Genomic DNA, 15,875 nt, shown 5'->3' on the forward strand with positions numbered 1-15,875 from the left:
GTTCTAAAAGGCTGCATCGACATCAACTTGTTAGAACTGTCAGTTCTCAGCGCCCACTCCAGACCTGCAGAACCAGAAGCTCCAGGAGGGGCTCTTGCAATCAGGGTCTCCACCAGGCCTCCAATCTTACCATTAGCTTCCTTTGATGCCATGGCCTCAAAGTGCTCAAGTGGAGCTGGATCTCCTTGAGCCTGGCCCTGCTCTAAGGGAATGCTGGGGGCTGGGGTGGGTAGGGTTGGGGCTGGGAGGAGCATTCCAGCACAGTTTGCTCTGCTTACCAACAGTGAAGGCCCAGGAAAGGAGGTGCAAGGATAAGAGTTTCAGTTTCAGGTGCATTGTGTTTCTGTTTCCCAAACATTTTACATGCATGCCTCATTTGAAGAGCATTAAGCAATATTCAATGAACAGGCCACCATAATTATCCTTATTAGCAATAATTCTGAAGCTAGCTCATGCATGCATACCACCTCCAGCAAGAGCCTGTGAGTTTCTTGAGGACAAAGGACACATCTTCTTTTGTTGCCATATTTCACTATCCCAAATCTCCCCATCTCCAACCTTTACACCCCACTATGGGCCTGAGTCTGTGGCCTTTGAACCTTGGCACGCCTGGGCACCCCAGGAGCATGTACCCGTAGGCAAGACTCCAGGCCTCTTCAGGAGGGGTGCTCTGCCCTCCCCTCCCCCTCTCCCATACGCACCTGTAGGTGTCAGTGGCTGGCACCTTCCAGATCTGGATGCCCTTCAGGGGGCCCTCGCTTCCCACCTCCACGCTCAGGTTGGAGTTCTGGTAGGCATTGTTGCACTGCGCCTGGGTGGGACCATGGGGTCCGCTGGCCCCACATGTGGTGAACAGCCAATGAACTGTGGCACAAGAGGAGAGGCAGTCACTCATGTGGCCAGGCCCTCCCTCCCCCAGTGGGCCTCCCTGGGTGACCTCTGAGATGTCTGCTCCATGGCCCCAAACCCTCCATCCAAGATGGTACCAAGGTCGGGGCAAGAAACACCAATCAGCCATCAAACTGGAAACTTCCGTAGAAAGTCTACTAGGTACCAGACCCTGAGTCAGAGACAAAGATGGAGCAGACTTAAGATGGACCCTGGCCTTAAGAAGCTTACAGGCTTCTATGAGAGACCCAAAGGGATGCAACCAACAAAAATACAGGACAGCAAGAACAACAAGCCACAGGAAGGCCCAGCCAACACTGCGCTTGGGGAGTTCCAGGAAGGGGAGAAAGCCCCTGCAGGTGGGACAAGTGTGGGCAGCACCTGGATCTTCTCCCAGGGTCTCACTGAGCCTAGCACGGTGCTGGGCAAACAACAGGTGCTCAATCTGTGCTATTATTGACTGCAACTAACCTGCTCCCAAAGGCTTAGCATTGCATATAGGAGCCTCTTAGCTTGGAGACAATTGAAAAAGAGAATTGAAAGCTCTGTGATGCTACATTGGCCCAGGGACCCAGGCCGGTGGCGGGGGCAGGAAGCCCTGCACTCCCGGGCCATGGCTTGGCCTGCCTGTCAGGCACTCCCTAACAGACCTGCAGCAAGGCAAGGCAGGGCTCAGGCTCCTTATTAAAACCAGCTTGCATTCGGAAATGCAATGAAAGCAGCTTTCAGGCTCTCTATGCAACAGAGTATAAGAAATGGAAAAACAGGTCAAATTTGTCTTTGGTGCATGCTCCTCCTTTTCCCAGCCCCCTTCACCCACTTCCTGGTGTTCTGTGTCCCACCCAATGTCCTTAGGTGGCCTTCTGGGGGCGACACAAGAACACTCAGCACAAACTGCCCCCCCACCCACCATGGGCCATTTCCTTTCAAACTTTCTATCTTTGAGCCAGACCAAACCTTGGGGAGTTGTCAGATCTCATATTGGCCAGAATTCTAACATTTTTACAACCTATAAAAACCTTTAAAGAGGTGTTGTTGATAAACTACTTTTACTTAAAATACAAAAATCTTATAAGATTGCAGAAATTCCCTTAAAAGAGAGATTAAGTTCAAGTCTAAGGAAAATGATGGAAACATTAATTTGGGTGTGCATAATTTTGCTCACTAAAACAAAGTGAAAACATTTCTGAAGACTGCACTAATTTAGTGATGCAAATATGAAAGCTTAACTTGGGTCGCTGATTATAAGCAATAGAATGAGACTGCTGTGGGCAGAGTTGCTAATCTGAAAACTGGGTCAGTTGTGGTGGGTTTTTGTCATGCTGCCCCTGGCCTGGAGTCTGGGAGATGGAAGTTCTGGGTGGGGTTCTAATGCATATGCTACTCAACATGGAGTCCTCAACACTTTTCTGGGCTTTTTTTTTTTGGCAAAGGAAGATGTTGATTTCTATTTGGTTTCTGAATGGTCATTTCAAGGGCTAGAAGGTAATGGAGCCATTCACTTTGGGTGTGAATGAATGATTGTTAGTTTTCTGATTTTTTGTTTGTTTGTTTGACACAGGGTCTCAGTCTTGCTCGGGCTGAGCGCTGTGGGGCAATCATGGCTCACTGCAGTCTTGAGTTTCTGGGCTGAAGCAATCCTCCTGCCTCAGCCTCCTGAGTAGCTGGGACTACAGATCCACGCCACCAAGCCCAGCTAATTTTTAAAACTTTTTATTGAGATGGGGGTCTCACTCTGTCACCCAGGCTGGAGTGCAGTGACACAATCATAGCTCACTGCAGCCTTGAAGTCCTGGGCTCAAGTGATCCTCCTGCCTCAGCCTCCCACAGTACTGGGATTATGGGCATGAATCACCATGCCTAGACTCTATTTTTATTATAAAGAGGGCAAATTTGCTAATTCAGACTCTTTATAAAGGCATTTTTAGCAGAGCTAGTTAGGCCAGTTGCCCTTTTACCCACTCCTGTGCCCAAAATATATATGTGGGCTGTGCTACGTCACCACATGAGGGGTGATGTGGAAACACAGACTTTGAAAGCAGCATGAACACCAGGGTCTGGGGGCAGCTTCATCATTTATTGATTAGGGGATCTTGATCTAGTTCCTTTGTCTGTAAAAGAGGTTGGATTGGCATATTAAAAAAAAGCAAGGGGGTAGGAAAGTTTGCCGCCAAGTCCCAAACTCTAAAAATGTGACTGTATCCTTGACTCCTGCCTGTATCCAAGGCTGGTGCTGTCCTGGACAGCAGGACATGTGGCCAGGGGAGTTTCTGTGAATATGGATCCTGTGCCAACAGCACCTGGGAATTTAAAGTCAGTGGGTTGGAAAAGACCCCTCATTGCCAAGACAATTCTAAGCCAAAAGAACAAAGCTGGAGGCATCACGCTACCTGACTTCAAACTATACTACAAGGCTACAGTAACCAAAACAGCATGGTACTGGTACCAAAACAGAGATATAGACCATGGAACAGAAAAGAGCCCTCAGAAATAATACCACACATCTACAGATCAGAGCCATCTGATCTTTGACAAACTTGACAAAAACAAGAAATGGGGAAAGGATTCCCTATTTAATAAATGGTGCTGGGAAAATTGGCTAGCCATAAGTAGAAAGCTGAAACTGGATCCTTTCCTTACTCCTTATACGAGAATTAATTCAAGATGGATTAGAGACTTAAATGTTAGACCTAAAACCGTAAAAACCCTAGAAGAAAACCTAGGTAATACCATACAGGACATAGACATGGGCAAGGACTTCATGTCTAAAACACCAAAAGCAACGGCACCAAAGCCAAAATTGACAAATGGGATCTAATTAAACTAAAGAGCTTCTGCACAGCAAAAGAAACTACCATCAGAGTGAACAGGCAACTTACAGAATGGGAGAAAATTTTTACAAACTACTCATCTGACAAAGGGCTAATATCCAGAACCTACAAAGAACTCAATCAAATTTACAGAAAAAAAACAAAGAACCCCATCAAGAAGTGGGAAAAGGATATGAACAGACACTTCTCAAAAGAACACATTCATACAGCCAACAGACACATGAAAAAATGCTCATCATCACTCGCCATCAGAGAAATGCAAATCAAAACCACAATGAGATACCATCTCACACCAGTTAGAATGGCAATCATTAAAAAATCAGGAAACGCCGGGCGCGGTGGCTCACGCCTGTAATCCCAGCACTTTGGGAGGCCGAGACGGGCGGATCACAAGGTCAGGAGATCGAGACCATCCTGGCTAACACGGTGAAACCCCGTCTCTACTAAAAAAATAATACAAAAAACTAGCCGGGCGAGGTGGCGGCGCCTGTAGTCCCAGCTACTCGGGAGGCTGAGGCAGGAGAATGGCGGGAACCCGGGAGGCGGAGTTTGCAGTGAGCTGAGATCCGGCCACTGCACTCCAGCCTGGGCGACTGAGCGAGACTCCGTCTCAAAAAAAAAAAAAAAAAAAAAAAAAAAAATTCAGGAAACAACAGGTGCTGGAGAGGATGTGGAGAAATAGGAACATTTTTACACTGTTGGTGGGACTGTAAACTAGTTCAACCATTGTGGAAAACAGTGTGGCGATTCCTCAAGGATCTAAAACTAGAAATACCATTTGACCCAGCCATCCCATTACTGGGTATATACCCAAAGGATTATAAGTCATGCTGCTATAAAGACACATGCACATGTATGTTTATTGTGACACTATTCACAATAGCAAAGACTTGGAATCAACCCAAATGTCCATCAGTAACAGACTGGATTAAGAAAATGTGGCACATATACATCATGGAATACTATGCAGCCATAAAAAAGGATGAGTTCATGTCCTTTGTAGGGACATGGATGCAACTGGAAACCATCATTCTCAGCAAACTATCAGAAGAACAAAAAACCAAATACCGCATGTTCTCACTGATAGGTGGGAATTGAACAATGAGATCACTTGGACACAGGAAGGGGAACATCACACACCGGGTCCTATTGTGGGGAGGAGGTAGGGGTAGGGATAGCATTAGGAGATATAACTAATGTAAATGATGAGTTAATGGGTGCAGCACACCAACATGGCACATGTATACATATGTAACAAACCTGCACATTGTGTACATGTACCCTAGAACTTAAAGTATAATAATAATTAAAAAAATTAAACAAATCATTACAAAATAAAAAGGCATTTCACAGTGAAAAAAAATAATAAAGTCAGTGGGTTGGGGAGGAGGATGGGGACAGGAAGAAAAATAAAGCCTCAGAAAAGAAGTTGGGAAATCCACTCCTCTCCTTATCTATAGTTCCTTGAAACCTGTTCTGCAGACCCAGGCTTTGCTTACAGCAAGTAGCCTGTTTCTGAATGGTCATTTCAAGGACTAGAAGGTAATGGAGCCATTCACACAATGGGTGTGAGGGTGGTCTTATCAATCACAGGGCAGAAGCGTGGCAGTTCAGTTAGTTAATTCAACCCTGAAAATGAGAGAATACATGTATCTATATTACATAGCTAGCTAGCTATGGTCTGACTGTGTCCCCACCCAAATCTCATCTTGAATTGTAGTTCCCATAATCCTCATGTGTCATGGGAGGGACCAGATGGAGATAATTGAATCATGGGGGAAGTTTTCCCCATACTGTTCTCATGATAGTGAGTGAGTTCTCACAAGATCTGATGGTTTTATAAGGGGCTTCCCCCTTCACTAGGCACTCATTTTTCTCCTTCCTGCCATCATGTGAAGAAGGATGTGTTTTGCTTCCCCTTCAGCCATAATTGTAAGTTTCCTGAGGCCTCTCCACCCATGCTGAACTGTGAGTCAATTAAACCTCTTTCCTTTATAAATTAGCCAGTCTCAGACATGTCTTTATTAGCAGCATGAGAATGGACTAATACATATATGAATACATATTCTCTCTATATATATAAATATATATATGTGTGTGTGTATATATATATTATTATTTTTTTCTTCTCAATAGTGTGCTAGGGAAGATATCTAAAGGTATGGGCTTGGCACACTACCTGAGCATCTCACCCTCAGTAGGAACCACTTAAGCCTAGGTTAAGATTATTCTAAGGGTTCTGAAATATTCCCAGAGATGCTGGGCTTCCACTTCTGACAAGGTGAGACATCTGCTGAGGGAGCAAGAGGGGCTTAGGCTTTGGATTCAGATAGGCTGTTTTCTCGTTCTGGATTTTGCTGCTGGCCAGCTGTGAGACATAAGGTAGATTGTACAACCTCTCTAAGCCTCAGTCTTTTAAATCTGAACAATTGGAGACTGTAAGACATACCACTTAGACTTTCTGTGAGAATTAGGTGATGACCTAGGCAAAGTGCTTAGCACAACATTCAGCACTAGAGATGCACAATGACTACGATTTAAAACGTGTGTAACTTTGTATTCAAGTTTTCACTGTGGGAAGCAGATATCCAATCTCAAAATTTATGTCCTCCATTTCATAAAGGAGGGACTCCAGGGTCATTTCTCAATAAAAGGGACCTGTATTTTCCCAATTCAGTGGACATACATTAGTCTCCAGTGGTTTCCATACACAAAATTTTGTTTTGATTTTCAGTGATTTCAGATGGATGGGCCTAGAGAGGCAACATTTTCTAAAGTGGATCCCGTGGGAAGAGAGGATTTGCCATCCTGTATCAGAGCCGTGATTTATCTTGCCAGAATTCTGTTGCTCCCAGCAGCCTCCAAGGCATGGTGGTCCTCCTTGCCTCGGATGGCTCTGATCCTCATAAATCTGCCCAGAGTTGCTTGGAATCAATTTATGATTTCCACCGGCACCGCCTCTGGGGGTATGGAGTTTCTGACTTTATTGCTCATTGTACGAGGGCTGTCCTGCTTCTCGTGTGTGGGCTTGTCCTGCTCTAGCTTCATTCTGCTGGTTCCCTTTGTCCTTACTGTCTGCAATCCTGTAGTCATCAGAGAATGTCACAGCACAGTGGGACCTTGCAGATCTCTGAATTCAGTGTTTTCCAAACCACCTGAGGACCTTTCACATACGGATTCTAGGGCCCTGGAGATTCAAATTCAGTAGATCCTGGGTGGGGATGAGAAGGCAATACTTGAAATATGTAAAAAACATTCTCAAGAGAATCTAATACTCAACGAGACTTGTACATTAGTCTTACATACCTCATTGTCCAGGTGGAGAGACAGCATGCTAGGGAGCAGCAGTGACTTTTCTGAGCCTATCAGTACTGGAGAAAGAACCAGAATTGAGGGTTCCTCCTTCTCTGTCCAAGGGTCCTTTGGGGGTGATTAAACCCTTCCCAGATTTCTGCCTTGAAGACTTCCAAGCCTTGTCAAATTGTCCCTACATGAGTCCCTGATCCACCTTGTCTTTTTCAGAACCTTACTTAATACCAGAATCTGATTTTCATGATTGACCCATCAGAGCTGTGGGTACCTGTGACTTTGCATAAGGGGACTCTTGTTATTCTGTTTTGTTTATAGTGTCTCTCTGAAGCTGCTCCATACACTATTGACCTCTCTTAGCTGCGCACTGGACTGAGGCTTGCCGGGGACAGACTCTCATTATTTCCACATCCTTGCCCAAGGGGTAGGCTCTTGCCTTAAGCAGGAAGAATCTGGCAGGTACTTCAGGCAGGGTAGACACGAGATCACCTCTATGCCAAGACAGGTTGAGTCAGAACCATGAGGAGACAGGTAGATCCTAGGTTGATTTTCAAAAGTGTTGCTGAAGTGGAAGGCAATGGGCACAACTTTGTGGATCAAAGTGAGCAGGTCTGAAACCCGAGAGGCAAGAGAATTAGCAAGAGTGGTTCCAGGGGACAGGAGGAGTCAAGGTAAGCCTTGATCCCCAGGTAGAAGCTGTGTGCTTCCTGACTTGCTTTGTCCTTCTTCCTGGGTAAGGAGTTGGGGTGGGAGGCTGTACCTCAGGCACCTGAGAGGTAATCTCCACTCACGAAAGGGGCGAGAACCTCTCAGTGTTTACTGTGCACCTAATATAGGCCAGTCACTGCGCTTTCACACATGCATGAAATGCATTATGCTTGCTGCAACTTTGTAGTGCTACAAGTGGAGTTACAGTATTCCCTCTAAAAATCAGGAAATTCAAGTTCAGAGGAGTTGAGTGACTGGTCTGCAGCGTACGAAGTAGATAACTGGTTAAGCCAGGAACTAAATGTAGATCTTCTGAGTCCAAGTTCAAGGCTTGAAAAGGGGCTTGGCTCCCCAGGAAATTCCTAGGAAACACTTCTGAGTGTTTGCTTGTTTTTTCTTTTGAAATCCCTGAGCCTGGGGCTCAGTTCTAGCCAGGACAGACCATATCAAGGTTGCTCAGGCCCAGAGAGTAGGCAGGCCACTAGGAGGGGACAGGTGAGAGTGTGGTCATTGTACTGAGGTGAGTGACACTCCATCCCAGAAAGTCCCGCAGTGGCCCCTGCAGTCGCTTAGCCTAGCAGAGCGTGGGCTATGCAGGGTCAAAGGTATCAGCCAAGGAGAGAAGGTACTCAGGGTGAGGCGCTGGTCCCCAGAGAGGACCTGGGAGCAAGGCAGTGCCATAAGGGAAACCTAGTAACTGGAGTGTTTACAAGGTCAGTATGCAGAGACATTAGAAAGAGAGACTGTGTCATAAGCAATGGGACAAAAATCTCAGTTTTTGGAGAGAAGATCATCACAGTGAGACTAGCAATGAGGCTGGCTAGATGCCGAGCAGATAATCTAAGGGTCCTCATATCTCCCCTGCTGAGGGTCTGCCTTGGTCCCTGAAGCCCTATGGAGCTGTAGGAGGATCGAATGGTCTCCAGGGAGGATCTGGGATGGGGGGCAGAGGAAGGAGGTCACCTGCCTCTTTCCTCTTCTCTCAAACAAACAAACAAACAAACCTATTTTATGAATACTCATTTATGAAAGAAAAAAAAAAGAACTGCCTTCTCTCTTTCTTACACATACCACATACTGGAAACATAGTTTAGTACTCATTCACATCTAAACTGCATAAAGAGCCCACAAATATCAAAATACTGATTGGTTATAGACAGTTGGGTACAGAAAAGTCTATTAAGCACTGGGTTTCATTTTAAGTACATTGCAGCACCCTCCAAGAAGAAACAAATCAATTAGTAATAAACAGTACACCGCTAAAAAAATAGGCTAGACAGTGGTTGTCCTGGTTTTATTACTGTTGCTAAGCCATCTCATCTGCTCAATTCAATGCAAAGAAATAAAGCATAATACAAAGGAAAGTAAGTTCTCGATCATCACTATGAATCACAGCAGTAAGGATCTGCCTCAGTTTGGAGGCCTGTGTGTATTGCACCACAGAAGAGTGCTCAATGCCTCATGTGGATCATTTGTACAATTTTTATTCAGATCCATGGCATTGAATTTCATCCACATCCACTGAACTAAATGCCACGGATGCTGTGGCATACAGAATCATCTTGATGGGCACCCTAGGTCCCAGTAAATAAAAATCATGACCAAAATCCAGGCAAATATAATAATTCACCCATTTCTTTTTTTGAGACAAAGTCTTGCTCTATCACCAAGGCTGAAGTACAGCAGCACGACCTTGGCTCACTGCAACCTCCACCTCCTGGGCTCAAGCAATCCTACCACCTCAGACTCCAGAGCAGCTGGGACCACAGGCACATGCCACCATGCTCAGCTAAATTTTAAATTTTCTGTAGAGATGAGGTCTCACTGTATTACCCAGACTGGTCTTGAACTCATGGGCTCAAGTGATCCATGGCCTTCCAAAGTGCTGGCATTACAGGCATGAGCCACCACGCCTGGCCTCCATATTTTCTCTTTTTGAAGAAACTGGGCTATTTGACCTGCAGCATTTCCATGAGTCTGAATTTTGCTGAATCCTTCTCCATGGTGCAGTTCAACATGTTCCCTGTCCTGCAAATTGCTGACTAGATCCTTTTGCAAGACTACAGGTCATGTTCTTTCATCAGGAGATACTTTGTGTCTGATTATTGGTCTCTTTTTTCATGTTAGCACTTATCAAACAAAGCTCAATGCTTAGACGCATTTATTTATTGCAAGTTGCAAAATATGTTATTCTACTTATTTACCTCTTTTCTCATACATTAGTTGGAATATATTTATAAAATGATGTTCCCCCTAATCTACTATTTGGGTTACTGAGTAATATGGTTCATGTAGAAAATGCAGAATAAATGTTCAATTCTTTCTCCTTACGTATACATTTCAAGATACTGAATTGGTTCTCTATCATCCTCTGAAGCTGGTCAATTAACTGTACATCATTATGAATCCATGAATTTAAACGTATTTTTGAGTTTTAATTAATCACTATTACTATCCTCTGAAAGCTCAAATGATCACATCTTTGGTCAGTGGTAGCCTCCCGGGTCCTTTTGATATGACCCTAGTAGACTTTTAAAGCTTCTTTGCTATATGATATGACAAAATATTTCTTCTCTAGACCTGGAATCAACCATTTCCTCAAAAGCCCTAATTTCTTTTAGTGGGAAAAAATGTATTTTAAGTACATATTCTGGGTGCTATGGAGGTTTTTTGCTACTGGGTTGGTAATTGTCTCTATTTTTTTGAGTGAACAGAGTTAGGAAATATATATATGTGCATGCATATATGTATATCAGTATAAACATACATCTATACGAAATACACATACATATGTATATGACAAGGTACATCATGAGTTCATATTGATATTTCCAACTCAAATTCAGGATGACAGGACTTTTTATTTAACCTCGTCTATATCGTATCTGCATTTCTTTTTTCACACAGAGAACCATGTCTCTCAGGAACACATGTGATAGTCGAATTAGAATATATTGTAATTATTCATTTACTTTACCTCTCCTTACACACAGTATTAGAGTCACAATGCTTTACTACTACCACCATTACTAATATAAAAATCGAGAGCACTCAGCTTTTTTTGTGTGTATGTTCTTTCCATTCTCCCGTGATTTTGTGTAGCATACTATGCATAGCTGCCCTGGGCAGATAGCCATTATATATGCTTCTCTTTCCTCTTTATCCCTTACTTAGTCATAGTTCTGTAAGAATTTATATTTATTGCTCACATCAGTCATTATGTTGCTATTTCTCTAGTCATTTTTGTTGTCTGAAGCTTGTTTTAAAGTAAATTCCTTAGAAAGGGGTCACTGGAGAAATATTCCTTGAATTATTTGGGTGTTGATATTTTTCCCTAGAGTATCTTAAAGATTCTACTCTATTTTCTTGTTATACAAAGTGTTGCTGTCAAAAACTCTGGTAATTTTAAATTTCTTTCTCTAATAAGTCACTTGCTATTTTGCTTAGGTGTTGAAAGTATTTTTTTTCTTTTTATTTAAAGTCCAGCAATTTTACTAGAATATACATTGGTACCACTCATTCTGGGTCAATATTCTTAGGTATACAGTGCGCTCTTTTAGTAAGTAGCTTCAACAAGCATATTTTCCTGGAGGTATACTTTTAAGTATTTTGTTTTGTTCCAGTTATTCGGTTTTCTTCTTCAGGTCTTTCTATTATTTGTATGTTGGATCTTCATGTGTATTCTAGTAAAATTGCTGGACTTCAAATAAAAAGAAAAAAAAATACTTTGGGCACCTAAGCAAAATAGCAAGTGACTTATTGAAAAGAAAATGTAAAATTATCAGAGTTTTTGACAGCAACACTTTATATAACAAGAAGATAGAGTCTTTGATGTGTGTTATCCTCTCCATTTTTAAAAATGTCCTCTTTTTAATTTCTGTTTCTTGTAAGGCATAAACTGTTGTGTTTATCGGCTTTTTGTTCCTTCCCCTTAAGAGGTTAGCCTTCATTTTTGAAAATAGTTTTTCTTTTATTGCAAATTCTTTTCTGAGTTCTAGCACCACATTTCTGAGTTTTTCTTACACTGACTTATGTTATTTTTCATGTCTTGTATCATTGTTTTAGTGTCTGTTAGCTCATTTTAAAAAATAACAGAAGGTTGGATTCTGACTCATCCAATAAGCATGTCTTTCTGGCATGATTTTATTTTCTGTAGGTTTGTTATTCTGCCCTCTGTGTCCTGTTTTGTTTTCTTATTTTAATTTTGAATGACATTTGATCTCGATGCTCTTCTGTTATTACGTATTTTTATGTGAGATTAGTTTTCCTGAATTTTTAGGGTGCAGGAGCTTTTTTATTTCACAGAACTCCTTCTACTCCTTTTTTTAAATACGGTGTTCAAAAATATGACAGTTTGGCCAGGTGTGGTGGCTCATGCCTATAATCCCAGCACTTTGGGAGGCTGAGGCAGGTGAATCACCTGAGGTCAGGAGTTCGAGACCAGACTGGCCAACATGGTAAAACTGTTTCTACTAAAAATACAAAAATTAGCTGGGTGTGGTGTGGGTGCCTGTAATCCCAGCTACTCAGGAGGCTGAGGCAGATGAATCACCTGAATCCAGGAGGCTGAGATTGCAGCGAGCTCAGATCATGCCACTGCACTCCAGCTTGGGTGACAGAGGGAGACTCTGCCTCAAAAAAAAAAAAAAAAAAAAAAAAAAAAAAAAAGAGGCAGTTTGCTTTCTAAGGTTTCTGTTTCTTTCCTTTACTTTTATCTGGACATTCTCTTATTTATTTATTCTCTATTATCCCTTTCCTACTCAATACTGATTTTACCCCCAGAACTTTCTTCTCTAAGTGGGCCCTTTCCTGGAATGAGGTTTGCTGGCCAGGCTGCTCCAGCCCCTTCAGATCCGACTGTGGTACTCACGGTCGCCTGCACTGGGCAAAGCTGCTCCCACTTTCAGAGGCTGCTCTCAGACTGGCTTTCTGTAATTTCTAGCAACTATCTCTTGGTTATTTAGGGGTTCTCCTGTTCTCAGGCCTGTTTCTTTCCTGTCTTATATCTCATACAGATGCTGATACCACGCAGGTCTTTTGGTTGTTGGAGCTTTGACCTATCTCACTTACATTTTGAAGTTTTAGGGGAATGCCTTATCTTCACATTTTGCTGTCAATGTTGTTCATGGGTTTTCAGTTTTGATATATGGTTGTTCTGTGTTTACCTAGGGATTTGGAAAGATTAAAAAAAACTATGCTGTTACCACCATCACTGCCCTCTTCCCAGAATCCTGGAAGCATTTTTTAAATGTAGAAATCATTTGAGCTCATTTGCTATGGTGAGCCCCTGTATGCTGTCTATCTGTCAGAGCCCTCACCTGAGTTTCTATTCCTGGACTGCAGGCTTGTTTTCTGGATTTCACCTCAGGGACACCTCCAGTGACCATGGTCTCGAACCTGCCATTACATTATGCTCTGCCTATTTTCAATACAGTCCACTAAGTATAATTTAACCTTTTCTTGATAGTGCTACCCAGACTTAATGAGTTGTTTAGGGCTATTTGACTCATCACTAAATGGCCTCAGGCATAAATATTTTATAGTGACTCTCTGTCTCTCCTGGCAGGTGTCTCTCCACTACAGCGTGTCCACCCATGTTTAATTTTATTTTACCTCCAAGCTCAGGTGAGGGCATGAGAGTGGCCCTACCCCTCTTCATGTATCAGGCTAAGGGGCAGTTAACTACAGAAAACCTTTATGTCACAGTTTTGGGACATATTTATATTTTGGCATTTATATTTGGTGGATGGTGGAAGGTACTGGAAGTCTAACTTCAGATAAAAGGAGGTTATCATGATTCTGAATGAACAGGGTTGAGAATGTTGAGGCTTTCAATTTCAATGGACAATTTATGGTACATTTCTGTAGCATCTCTGTCCTCCAGTAAGTCTAGCTCCTTACAACCACGATAGGTCACTAGACAGGGAAGAAAGAAACACTGACTTTTGTCTCATACGTCATGCAATCATATAGAAAAGTTAAGCAATTGGCCAGTGATTGCAAAGCAAACCTGGGGCTAAGGAAGGGCACATCACCTTTTCTCTTTCTACAACACAAACTGTTTCAGTTGATGAATTTTCCATGCTGTTCTTCCAGCTTGTTTCTCAGAGTGAATTTATTTGCGTGCATGTGCATGTACCTGTGCACACACATGTGTGCTTGTACACATACTTGCACATATGCTTGCGTGTGCACCTGTGAGCACCTGCCCATGTGTGCCTGTGTGCACGCACCCACCCTGTTCATTCAGGCAAAGCATTCTCTCTGGTTCTTTTTGGATGATGAGAAGTTAGGGGTGGTGACAATAACAATGACCACACCAGCCCTGTCTTTTACTAGATATGCTCACACACATGATCTCATTTTTACTTTTATATTGTTGTTTCCTTTGCTCCAGACACAGTTCCTCTAGACAGGCGGACTGCCCGATAATGCTGAAGTATCCCATGGAACAAAGACCAGAGGCCCATCTCCCTCCCTACTGGAAGGCAGACATCCCTTCTTGGAGAGGGACTTCCAAGTGAGCTTACCCCCATCAACAGGGCAGCAAGCTGGGGCTGTCTAGATAAAAGCTGCTTTCAGGGCTGAATTACCCTAAACAGCTCTGACACCCAGCGATCTGCAGGAGATTTTAATGGCTCCTGTGATGGCTGATGTATTGTGTTCTCAGCCACCCCCTGCTCCCCAAGGGAAAGTCAGGAACACAAGGGAGAAGAGAAAGGTCATGGGAAAAACACTATCCTGAAAGCAGAGCTGTAAAAATTAAGTTAAGGGAGGCCTCAGGGCTAATTTGGTTATTTCTAACTTGGCTTCAGGCCAGAGTCGGGCCAATAAAGTGTCTGATATCGAGCTGGGTGCTGTGGACTCACCCATCTGCAGGTTACGCATAATGGATTTGGTTTTGAGGCTTAAGTGGGAAGTGGTTGGTGGTTTAAATACCAGCTCTGCCACACTGAAGCCCAAAGGGTCACGGACTTCTGCCTTGTCCATTCTTGTCTGCAGATGGGAAGGATTTAATCTAGTGCATCACCATAGGGGTTACATGATTAGGACTCATGGCCTTCTGTTGTAAGGTTCACTGGCACCTAAAAGAGAGGCAAACGTGTGGGAAGCCCCAGCCCCTCACTCCTTTATTCTAAGTCATTCCTGCTCGTTGTTTGGTTCTCATGATGACTGAAATCTCTACAAGGCCCTTGGGAAATACCTCTGACAGATGAGCAGACAGAGGAGAAGGCAGCCCAACTGGCTAGGGGATTTGGAGCTAGAAAGATGTCCCGACTTCCAGGTCTAGGTCCCAGATCCTCTAAAATGAATTGGAGGACTGAGACACACATGAGAAGATATGATATCTAAATTTCAAGGGTAGAAAAGAAAGCAGTGGGGAAGCATTAGGACCAAATACTAGACCAAGGAGAGAAGGCAAAGTGTGTAAGACTAGAAGACTAGAAAAAAGAAGGGAAAAGATGCTTCCCTCCTATTTTTGTCTGTAATGCAGTCATGGTGGCTGGAGATGTGGCAGCCACTTTGCAACCATGAGGCAACAAGCATGAGGAAAATGCCAAGAGGCTCTCAGAGATGTGAGTCTTGACATTATTGGGCTCTGGATAATGACAATAGTCACTTCTAGGGCCACTGAATTAACATCAGCAGTCACCTATGAAATAATTTTGGTTGTAGGACTGGAGTAGTCCTTGGACTCCCAGCCATTGGCTGGATCTTCAACCTCAATGAAGCCTCCCAGAATCAAGATCTCCCAGCTACTTGCAATGAAACAACACTGACAAGAGAATCCTTCTGCTGTCTCTCAAACAGCAGTGCCAGCTTGGATTGGGACCAACTTTCCCATGCTTCTCAGACACTGCACGTGGCCTTCTATCTGACTTCTTTGGTGAAGAGCCAGGCACCCAGGTCACTCCCCCGGCCTAGTCTGCTCAGCCAAGGCATGCTCCCCTACTCCACCCTCAACCCACCCTCTGCTGTGTCTCAGTGCACTTCACCGTTAAGGCCTTCAGAGCTTTGGGTGTTGCAGGGATATTGTGGAAGGCCTTAAAGATTTCCCCAGGTCACACCAGCCTAGAGTAAGAAGTAGGATCTTAATATTAGTAGCCAGTAGCATATTCCTGATTCTGCTCCCACATC

General features: G+C 43.5%; 1 protein-coding gene across 1 annotated transcript in view; it reads right to left on the bottom strand.

The window, feature by feature from the left end:
* LOC105479716 (ALK receptor tyrosine kinase) overlaps window positions 1-15,875 on the bottom strand; it is a 750,786-nt gene that overhangs the window by 65,848 nt on the left and 669,063 nt on the right. Inside the window, exon 12 of the mRNA XM_011737869.3 lies at window positions 702-864. Within this exon, the coding sequence (XP_011736171.2) occupies window positions 702-864 (163 nt within the window). The remainder of the gene's footprint in view (window positions 1-701; window positions 865-15,875) is intronic.

Source organism: Macaca nemestrina, chromosome 13, assembly GCF_043159975.1.
Source record: "Macaca nemestrina isolate mMacNem1 chromosome 13, mMacNem.hap1, whole genome shotgun sequence".
Taxonomy (NCBI): Eukaryota; Metazoa; Chordata; class Mammalia; order Primates; family Cercopithecidae; genus Macaca; species Macaca nemestrina.